Here is an 11,751-nt window from a genome sequence, read left to right on the forward strand (position 1 = left end):
TGTTTTTCTTTTTTGAGATCAGTGTCTCTTTGGCCCACCTACTATGGAAATTAGGAGGATTCGGCAGTCCTTTTCCTTCCAGTGCTAATGAAAGTTTGAGGGCTGAAGTCACCTATTAGGATCAGAGAGTGTCAAATCTTAACATGTTCAAAATTGAGCTCATCTTGCTCTCCGTGCCCCCACCAACATGTCCTCTCTCCCCTTTCCCCATGCCAGCTAATTGCATCACCATACCTATTCTCACCCAGGCTCCGTGCTTCATAGCAATCCTCCCTTGTCTCCTGTGAGATCATTGCCGCTCTTCTTCCTCTCTATTCAGCTTCAGGACTGCACAAGTTATAGGGTTGTGGACCACTGAAGATGTGAAGAGACGACAGGAATGTCTTATTTCACATATTCCATTTTATATGTGGGTTTATAGATTATGTGGGTGGTTGATCGTCTCAATTCTTGGCTGCAAGTTCATAGTGCTCAGGATTAAATTCAAAGACCCTATGTGACATAGAAAGACCTTCGTGAGCAGGCCCTACGTGCTTCTTCCTGTCACATAGTCATCTATATTATTTATTACAGTCAATCTAATATTTCTGAAACTGCCATGCATTCATGCTTCTGAGACTTTTGCACATGTTGTACCCTCTGCTTGGACCCATTCCCATGATGTCCTCCTGGCTTAGTCTTATTTTTCCTTCAAGATTCAACTCAAGTACCAACTTCTTTTGGAATGGAATGTTAGGTGCTGCTTCACTGTAATCTGATGCAGAGCGTACATCTCTGAATTGAACCCACTAGGGTGTAACTGTCCTCTTTCTCACCCTGTAAAATTTCAATTCATGAAGAACATCGAATATTTCTGTGTATAACTCTTCTATTGTCTTACTTATAGTAGTTATATATTAATGCCAAACTGATGATGAACTTTTTGGCAACTGAAGTGCTTTACTTAAGAAAAATGTCCTAAATTTTAAACTTCCTTTTTTTTTGAGATCGTATTGATAGATAACTCATCTATTGCCATGATTTTGCTTATTATTTTTTTCTAAATCTTACCTTTTGACATCCTGTTACACTGTGCCTTCCCGTTCCCATCACATTTACAAACCTGCTTTCCTTTGTACTCATTTTCTTCTTCTCTCTTGGGACGACAAAGAAAATGTTTTTCCAATAAAACCCCACCGTCCGCATATGCTCTGGATCTCATCTCATAGACTCTCTACCTTTGCAGTCCTCTCTCTTACATCATCTTTTTGACCTTTCTACTAAAATAATGCCCATCAGCATTCAAATATATGACACTTAGGTGTGTCTGGAGCCAAAATGTCTGATTTGATTCTCTGCTTCTGCATGTAAATAAAATGCTATTGACAGGTGGGCTCTGAGATATGCTATGTTTACTTTTCCATTTCCATTTATCTTTTTTTGTCCATCTACTCTTGCCCACTGTGTAAATCTCCTCTCAATACATTCAGAGGTAGCAGTAGTTTCATCCTGGAGAAACATTTTCCAGAACATTCTGATTTGCTTCCATCTGGATATGTTGTTATCTAGTCTGTTGCATGGCTGTCATTTTCATATGTGTCTTCATCGTCCTACTGGGAAAAGTCCTTTCACCTCTTCTCTTGTTGGGTTACTTGAATCTCACATCTTCCTCTTTCCTGAGTTAGCTCTCTCAGTTTGATAAAACACATTCTCTAGTCGTTTCCCAAGAAAGAGTGCATAAGATCTTACATGTCTGAAGTACTGCTATTCTAGCCTCTCATTTGATTGTTGGTCAGGGTATAGAATTCTAGATTAGTATTTGATAGATTTTGGTGCTGCTGTTGCAAAGCCCAAAGTATCTATGATTCTAAATCTAAGGCTTTCTCTGTTTCCAGTATTCTGAATTTTCATAATGATGTGTGTTGGAGTGAATCTATACTCTGGGTACTCAGTAAATCCAATCTGGAAACTCATGACATTCAGTTCTGGGATATTTTTTTTGAATTATTTCTTTGATGAATTCCTATCATCCACTTTCTCTCTCTCTCTCTCTGTTGTTTCTTTTTGGAACTTATATAATTTGGATGTTATTGGATACCCTCCTGGACCTCAACTTCTGTTTTGTTTTACTACTGAGAGATTTTTAAAATTTATTTACAACTTCCTATTGCATTTTCTTTTTGCTATTGTATTTTTAACTTCCAATAATTATTGTTTGTTCTCTGAATTTTTATTACATTTCTTCCAGTCATTGATGCAGAATCTTATTACTTTAAGAACATAGTGTTAGTGTTTTTCTGCCTCTATAGAATGTTTTCTCCAAGTTACTTTTTTTTTTTCCCTATTTGTTTTGGCTTTTCTGTTTCTTATTAAAGAATATTTTCACATGTCCGATGATTCTTGGCTATCCACTCAAATTCAACAATTTTTCAACAAAAAGATACATTTGAAGCTGTGGCTGGGGCTGGTTGACCATGGACTTCTCTACAGAGCAATCTCATAGGGCCGTTTGATTGGAAAATCTCTGATGCCTGTATCTTTACTCTTTTTTGATGGCCTGATTGAAATCCTCAGAGCAGATCCTTCAGAGAAGAGTTTTCCAAAATCCTTCTTGAAGGGTGCAGTTCTGGCAGCTAGCATTCTTGGAGCCTATGGCAGAGGAAGGTTGTTGCTCTCAGCATTTAGTATGTAAAAACTCTTCATCCCCTTAGTTTTAGTACAGAGAAACCCTATTTTACCCTCTCCTGAGAGGAGATGTAGCAAGTTCTTAGTTGCTCTGAGTGGGAGAGAAGATCTGAGAGGTCTTAACTCTTTCTTAACCAGACTCTTCACCCACCTTCCTGATTTTTTTCCCACCCCTGTCTCCAGGGTTACTAACGCCACCAATTCTTGAATTTTTGAGGGCCGGGGGACTCCATGGTAAAAACAGGGTTGCTAGCTTAGGGTCAGCTCTTTCAAATCTGCTAGGTCAGTTACCACTCATCCAACTGCTGGCTAGCTTCCAAAATTTTGTTGCTATTGTTTATCCCACCATCTCTTTGTCCTTCAGACTTTATGCCTTTCAATAAATCTTAATAACTATGCATCTCAGAATTGCTGTGAAGATTATGTAAGCTAACATATGAAAAAGGCTCACAACGTTGTAAGTGCTCAACAAATACTATTATAATTATTACCATCATCACTTAAATAGGTCACTGCAGTAGCCTGTTTCTAACTGGTCCTCCACTTCCATTCTTGCCCCTTTCAACCCATTCTCCGAAGAGCAGTTAAAATAACTTGGAGAAACATAAATCTGATGTTTTCCTCAATAGACTTTCATGTCCTATTAAAGTTATACATTGATTTCATTCATTCATATGTTCATTCACTCAAATATCTATTGAATGTCTACTATGTGTCCAGTACTTTGCTAGGTGCTGAGACTACAATGGTAATAGGGAGAACTGGTCTCTGCCCTTGGACAAACTACTTGGGGACACGCATATAAAATAAACAAGCAAATAATATGTGGTAAGGTGTTCAGGTAAGTGCTTAATATAGCTTATAGATGATGCAAATCTGGATCGTTGCTTGCTTCTAAAGTCTTCATCTCAAGTCCCTTCTTTTTTTTTTTTTTTTTTTTCCTGTTTATCACGCTATGGCCAGACTGGCCTGGAAGAGGTTTCCTTTCCTCCTGCAATATAGGGTTTGCAAATGCTATACCCCCGCTTGGAATGCTCTTCTTACTCTGCAAATGACTAACCCCTATTCATGCTTCAGGTTTCAAATAGTCACTTTCGCCAAAAGACTTTCCCGGATTCACCACTTCGAGTTAGAATTTCCCTGCCTTGTTATTCCCTTCATAGCACCTGTATTTCTATTTCTTTATAACGCTGTTTGTGGACCCCCCCACCCCCACCCAAATAAACCCAGCACCTAGGGCAGTTCCTGAAACTTAGCATTCAAAAATACTTATTGAATGAATGACTATCCTTGTTAAATCCTAAGGTATTTGACAGCATACTTTGTAAGAAATAGAAGCTCAATAAAAGCTTGTTAAACTGCTGAACAATTAATCGCAGATAAATTATGACTTCGGCTGCTTCTAGCCAAATCCAAGATCATTTTCTCAGTCTTCGTTGTTATAGATTAAAAGTAAGAAAAATGAGGCCGGATGCTAAAGGATGGATCTAATGGGAAGGGTCACTTTGGCACAAGGTTAATAAAATTCAGTCTGTACCTTAGTATTTTTGGCTTAAAAACTTCATTAGTTTTACTCCATAATATTCAAGCTCTAAAAGAAGTAATTCAAGACCGTAAAATTCCAAAGAGAAAGACTTATCAATTCCAATGCAAAAGTCATAGTAGAAAGAAGTTTGGAATTCTAATAGGTGTAATGTTCCATCCACAATTAGGATGAATAATTTTCTGAAATATCCCACATAATAGACTCTAAAAAATTATTCTCATTCCATAAGGGACACGTTTTCTACTTAATTCAATATGAATACCCAACAGAGCTGAAATGAACTGTGCTAGAAATAATCATGGTTACTTGAAAAAGTATTTTCCATCTGGAATTTTAAAAATAAACACGGACAAATTTTTTACTATCCTCCCACCATTGATGACGGAAAAAATATATTTTTAAATCATTTGCTTCTTACCTTATATTTCCAAGATTATTCCCACCCAACCCCCGCTTTTTTTTAGATATAAATTTTATAGTAGCTGTTTCTTGATTATCATGTGAAAGATGTTGCTGGGGACTTCTATATCCGGTAACGTCGGACTAGGTAATTCACCTACAGAGTGAGATTCAGCAGATGCTGGCACCCTCCTCAAAGCAGATCCACAAAGCAGTGGACTATTATCAGCTTTTGGTAATAAACATGCAACTTGGGTGTCATGGCTGTCCACCGGCCCGCTGTATTCACCCCAAAATATGCTCAGACAACAATATTTTCAGTTCATTTATTCCTTCAAAACAAGTCACTTCATACAGCATTTAGATACTTAAAATCATGGACCTCATAAGTAAAATCAATTCATCTTAATGACAATGGCAAAATCACATAAGAGTTGTACAAAATGAAATCAGACATCTCCCAGGTAGCAGCAGTGCATTAACTTAAAAAAAAAAAAAAAAATGCTGGCAAACAGACAAAAGAACATTTTTAAGAAAACACTGTCCATCTTAATGAACAAAAATATGCCAAGAAACAAACTCTTCTGTTTGCCCTTTCCTGCTACTTTTTTCAAGTCATGTTCTAAGCTCTAAATTTGACAATCTTGTGGTTTCCTTCTTGCTTCAGGAATCTCCACCTCTACTCCATTAATACAGCAAATACAGGACTATTATCATTCTCTATCCCTTTTGGACAAGCTATACATGTTGATTCCGCATTTTAAGCTGAATTCAATACTTCTGTAATGGGGAACAAAATTACTCTTTGCTAAACAGCTTGTAAACAGCTTGAGTCATGAATGGCACCAAGGTGAACTGGAAAACTGCCAAGAATTAGGTGCCCTGGTCCTTTTCAGTAACTTATGGGCGACAACGAACTACAGATCCTATACCATGTATAAAGTCAGTCTCATGTAATCTTAGTAGAAATTCTAAACCTTTCTTAGGTTAACCTGTTACCTACTACTTAACCAAATCATATCTTCACATCCCTAAACTACTACATGTAGGATATTTTTAAAAAACAAGTATAAAAAGGCATCATAGCAAAATGCTCATATTCATGGTTTTATACATTAATGACAAACTTCTCAGTTATGGCCCTGCTACATTCTATGCCAAGAAATGGGTGAGGAGGGTTGGGATGACACAAAGGCATTGCTTGAAAATTTTTTCAAAAAGCGTTAAGGAAAGGATTCACTTGGGGATCTCTTCTGTGATAAGTGGTACTTTATCCCCCTTTCTTTTTAATCTAAAATAGCAATCTCTTTTAAATTCATATGGACCAAGACCTACCTAAATCAGCACCCCACAATTCAGTATCAGTGTAGTTTCTTCAAAGTCAAATATTCAAAGCACTGTAAACAAAATGCCAGTTAATTTTTGGAAAAGAAAAAAAAATAATAAAACCCATTCCCACAATCAGGCAACTTTTATAATCTTTCTAAGACGAATTACATGTGTTGAAATATTGTAACTCTTAATCTGGAAACATCTCTGGTTAATGAACCAGCTTACTCAAATGAAGTGTTTCACTTTAGACTTAAAAATAATACATTTAAGGCTAAAAAATCAGCTCCCGTAAAGTAAGTTTGCTTAGTAACAAATGAAGAGTTTTAAGATTCTAATCTTTTCTAAGTTGGTATAGTCCTCTTTGTGCTACAAGGATAAATTTGAATACTGCACCGTACAATGAATGATAAAGAACAATCACATTATAGAAACAGGTAACTTTCTGAATGCTAGGCCACACAGCATGCTCCCAAGTGACGGACATCAAGTTGCACTGTTACCAAAACATCAGAATGCTGTACCACTGGCTGGATACAGCATACACTGATGGCAATGTTGATTAAGAGCTGACCGTTAGCAGCTCAAGAATTATATTTTAATGTCTTTAACAAGAACCCTGGAGAGGGCTGACATGTAAACTTTTACTTCCTATCTTTTAAAGTGCTGCAAATAATAACAAGTGTGTCTCAACACATGAAAGAACATAAATCTTAACATATGAAAGTTTAGGAAGGCCACCTGATCCATAAAGAACAAAAATTACTCTCATTTTACATACTCCCCATTCTAATTAAAAAGAAAAAAAAAGACAAAAAACTACGTTTAGTTATGGCAACTTGCAACATACATGTTTTAATTAATGCCTACGTAGGATAGAAAGAATATGCTGGATAAGTAAATTAGGCGTGGGCACTTAGGGGCATTTATAGAGAGACAATACATTAACGCATTCCTGATTATGACTTTGCTGGGACTGGAGCGTGGAGTAATCAACTGGCATGATTAAATTAGTTTTGTCAAAAGGGTCACGCTGACCAGCAGCCAAACTTGCAAGGGTACCACTCGACTGTGCCCATTTTTCATTCCTGGGAAATAAGAAATCAACTAGGAGTGATTAACACAAGATGTGCCACCCTGATGTCTTTCTATGGCTATCCCATCCCCAGATCCCTAGGGGTATTCATTTTAATTTCTGAAATCACTCTATCCAGAAGTGCATCTTCATGCTCCCACACCGAATCTCTAAATCCAAAGAAGAATAAGGGAAAGAAGGATAAGAGAAAGGGGTGGGGGACAGGAAAGCACAGTCCTCATTCATTCAGCCACGAAGGTAAACTATCCTCATTTTAATTAAAAAGATATTCTTGAATGGCAGTCAAAAACTGAATATATAGGAAGAAGGGTTTCATTCTGCTCACGTGCAAATTGAAGAGAAAGTTTCTTTTGATCCTGTTGCAAGTACTAAAACCCATAGGTTTTCAAAATTCTGAAGATTAGAATTTATACACATTTATAAACTAATTTCAAGGGGCACCTGGGTGGCTCAGTTGGTTGAGTGTCCAACTTTGGCTCAGGTCATGATCTCGCGGTTCAAGAGTTCAAGCCCCACATCGGACACACGAATGTCAGCGTGGAGCCCGCTTCAGATCCTGTCTCCCTCTCTCAAAAATAAATAAAACAGTAAAAAAACAACAACACCCAAAACTGATTTTAAGAGTTCAATAAGTGCAGTTAAAACAAACAAACAAACAACAAAAAAACAAAAAAACAACTTTAAATTCTGTGAGATTTACAAGCTTGAGTTTAGAATGAGCACAAGTTTGGGTTTTTACTCCTCCATAACTAAAACAAACTGTCCGCAAATAATGCATCATCTTGGATTTTCCATGATCAGAACATTCAAGTCCTAGTGCTGAATTTCAGCAACTGGTTAATTTATAACTCATTATTGACAGCAATTTGACAGAGTGATCAGTGTCCAGTGGTGAATGGACAACCTATGTAACAGGTAAAATAGAGTAAGATCCCCAGAATAAATACTTGACACTTGCTTTGTATAAAGCATGAGCTTAAATATGCAAACAAAAACACTTAAAAATGAAGGGGTTTAATTTTATGAACTATCAGGTTCTATCTCTTTCTATTTGTTAAGTTAATCCAACATAGATAAGATACACTCCATCTTAAAGTGACAGAATTTTATGCTGGGACACATATCAATACATGCCTGGGATATTATAAATTACTCAATAAATATTTATTGCATGAATAAACCTGTCTAAAATCCCAGTAAGCAAATGTCAAATTTGGCTTCTGAAGTACCTAAGAAGGCAAGCTTCATGAATGGTGATGTGCAAAGCTCAATTTGATGGATGCTACCCAGTGGGTATTCTCGTAACTTCTAGTTTTAAACTTATTTTCTGGGGAAACGAGAGATACAAAAATCTTTAGACCAAGATGACAGCCAGGTGCAAAAAGATCTTCAAACATATTCATTTGTACGTAGTATGATTGCCAAACATTAAGTATCTCAAGCTCACAAGTGCTATTTTAAGGCTCAGTAAAATAGAAAATTCAACACTTAATTTAAGTTATACTGACCATAATTTACAATGCCTAAAGTAGTTATTCACAAAAAAGGTACTCAAGAAAGGTCACCTAATGATTTCAAGCATACTTTGTGAATTCTTCCTTAAAGGAACTTGTCCACTGAATTGTTTCCATGTTCCTAATTTTATATGGCCACCTCCACCAAGTGAAGTGCTAAAAGTAAATCTCAATTTTAAAACATTTGCCAAGAAGAGAAGCTGAAAGAGACAGAATTGCTTTAAAATATTCCATTGGTATTCTAAGTGAGATACTTCATCAAAAATGAGACCAAGATAACAAAGCGTCACAACATTAAACCTCTTCACATTTTGTGAGATAATACATAACAAATTATAATTTAGCATCCCTGATCTTCAGAAGAATTAAGAAAAGAGGTAGGAAACTTTTATCTGGAAGATCTCATGGTGAAGCTAATTTTAGAGGGTGTGCCTCGCAGGTCAGCCCACCAAGCAAAAGAGTACACATCTAATATTAGGAAGCAGAATTCCGAGAAAAGCTGAATAAGGCAAGGATTTAAAAACGGTCAAATTTTGGAAGTGAAACAAATTCATTCAACATTACTATCCCCGCTACTTTAAAACTCTTCAAAAGTCAAAGTAAAAGATAGTAGATAAGCAAAGTGCTAATTTGCAGAAATGTGAAATTATTCAAAAGAGCATTAGTGGTCAGATAAGGCTCGCATGAAAGTAAGTACTGTGTAGGTAAGAAAAGATCTCACAAAAATCAAATCAAAGCATAGCATTATCCCTTTAGATGAAGATTGTTTAGGAGTTGGAGAAAAAGCTGAGAGTGAATCCCTCCAGATAAATCATCAAAAAAAAAAAAAAAAATCAAGCACTCAAAATACAAGAAACTTCAATTACAAATAAATACCCTGCTTAATTAAAAATTCTTATCCAATGTGACAAACATCAATAAATGAGTTGCATTAAAACACGAGGCCAACGGTCTTTTAAAGCTTTAGTAAGCTGCTCAGGCACCTGTTCCCTCATACATTCTCCTTTTATACACTAGAAATCCTAAATTGGGTACTACCAGTTCCTTAGGTAACATTCTCAAGGAACAGGCTCATCCCTGTAAAAATTGCTTGTAATGTACTTATAACTGGTTAAGTACACAATTTATAAAGTCTACCAAATTGCAATATAAAATCAGTTTTGACAACTCTGTGTATCTTCATTTGAGGAATCGATGCACAATTTAGAAAATTATTACTCCAGAGTTTTTAGAAGGACTCAATTATGGAGACACTGTGGTCGATGTCCAGTGGCCTCACGTGAGGCCTTCCGCATTACCCAACATACGCAGTTGTTTTCTTCTACAAGTTAAAGCTGCTGGGTGCTAGCTTATAATACTAGGACTCAATCTTCCGGTGAGTGTCAGTAAGTGGCAAGGACCACCTGGTCTGTCACCCCAGCAGAAAAAGGGCATGTATCACCACTGGAGACACATCTGTAAACTTGCACACTCATTTTTAATCTTGACAAGGAATTTCAGGGTCTTAGTGGTTTTAAGTTAAAAAAGATGGTTCGAACATTGTGTTCCTTTGTTCTTTAGGGTTACGAATAGCTTATTGGAAAACCCAGAGCCTTCTGGATCTGTGAGGTAGTAGGCGGCAGTCCTCATCATGCATAGATCACACTTCTCCAAAGTTGGTATGGCCTGTCTCCTTGGCGTGGTCCCTTGCTTCTGCTTGTCCAACTAATCCCTTCTGACACACCATGCATCTCAGGGTGAAGCGGTTTACGTCAGTGAACTGTCTCTTTCTTCTAGCTTCGTCTGCTAATTCCAGTGCTTGTACAAGAACAATATCATCGTTAGAGGAGAAAATGGTCAGAGGTGGGGTGTCTGGGTCAGGGAAGACACGCTGAAGCGGGTCATAGTGGATGCCATCGTAAATAAGCAGGACCCTTTTGGTATATCCTGCATCTTCTCCAAAACGATCAATTCTTACTGTCTGCGTATCCACCACACAGATTTCGCACTGGTAAAATTTAGACAAAATTGATATCTCAATAGCTCCTCCCCAAGTGTCATCCCTTTTGATCCAGTCACAGTACTCTTGATTTGTTTTTCCCAGTATTGCCTCACTATAGAAGTCTGGATCACTTGCTACAATTTGTGCTATGAGGCGTCTCATCTCTGGGGCGCAAGCTGGATTCAAGACTCCTCCTTCTACAACATAGTATACACTGGTAAAGAGGCAAGAGTTGTCTGCCGGGACCACAGTTCTGCTAAGCATGGGCAAAGTTTCCCTGACATAACTAGGAGCACCATGTTTTGTAAATGCAGGTGAAGTTTTGGGCCTGGTTTGGTCTTCTTCAACAATCAGCATGTCGCCTGTTAAAAATAAAACAAAGCCAGAACTGCAGAGACATTATAGATGAAATCCGTTGTTCATAGCCAAGTTTGCAAATTACGAACAGGAAGAGTTAAAAAAAAAAAAAAAAGATAAACTGGGTTACTGGGGAGAATACAGCTTTGCAAACAAGTAATCGGTAAGACCTCTTGTTCCTCAGTCTTCATAAAGACGAAAACAGACCAAAGGGAAAAACATTTGAGGAGGCATTCCAATTAAGGAGCCCTGGTTATACACCTTTATACTTATGTGAAAAGATACACTTCAACAACAAAATTTCCTTATGCTCCCTCTCTGCATTTTAAAAGCACTCATCTTCCAAAAGGTGTTTACCCAAGACTAGGCCACTAGGGGGGTTCTTGTCCTCTGAAGCTTAACATTTTATCTACCCAGTTTAGTGTTTACAGGATCCTTGACACAACAGCTGAAAGCCTTTAATGATCAATATTGCTGTTCAAGTTTTAATAGCGGACAGAAATAACTGCTGTTGTTTAGAATTTGAAAGGGCCTTCGGTGGATGTGTAAAAGCGTACTCTAAAATGAGTACAACGAACTCTACGTGAAGGTGACTGCAAAAACCAACCAGGAAAGCGAAAAAAAGTATTCTGCATCCTTCAAACCTGCTCTTTTTTTTTTTTTTAGAGATAGAGGAGAAAAAGCCATCAGGATAGAGAAAATAGGACTTTTTTTTTTTTTTTTTTGATGTTTGTGGACTCAGAAAAAACAAAATGAATGAGACGTTTTCGAGGCAGACCAGAAAGCACACTGAGGAAAGGGGGACCCCGAGGCTTTGGGCTTCTCACACGGGTTGGGCCACCCCTCTCTCTTTCAACCAGGTATG

The 11,751-nt window shown here is 37.4% G+C and overlaps 1 protein-coding gene across 6 annotated transcripts in view; it reads right to left on the reverse strand.

The window, feature by feature from the left end:
• YOD1 (YOD1 deubiquitinase) overlaps positions 1–11,751 on the reverse strand; it is a 28,268-nt gene that overhangs the window by 15,490 nt on the left and 1,027 nt on the right. For 3 of the 6 annotated variants that reach the window (XM_045456704.1, XM_045456706.1, XM_045456702.1), the window contains exons 3-4: positions 235–2,628; positions 43–112 (exon numbers count right to left, since the gene is read on the reverse strand). The exons of 1 other annotated variant lie outside the window; for it this stretch is intronic. Coding sequence is in view for 2 of the 5 variants with exons in the window: in XM_045456709.1 (XP_045312665.1) it covers positions 10,188–10,891 (704 nt within the window). In the remaining 3 variants the exon portion in view is untranslated. Of the gene's footprint in view, positions 1–42; positions 113–234; positions 2,629–4,921; positions 10,892–11,751 lie in introns of those variants that run through there. 2 more of the 6 variants (XM_045456699.1, XM_045456709.1) reach the window with 2 other exon arrangements.

The sequence above is a fragment of the Leopardus geoffroyi genome, chromosome C3 (assembly GCF_018350155.1).
Source record: "Leopardus geoffroyi isolate Oge1 chromosome C3, O.geoffroyi_Oge1_pat1.0, whole genome shotgun sequence".
NCBI classification, from domain to species: domain Eukaryota; kingdom Metazoa; phylum Chordata; class Mammalia; order Carnivora; family Felidae; genus Leopardus; species Leopardus geoffroyi.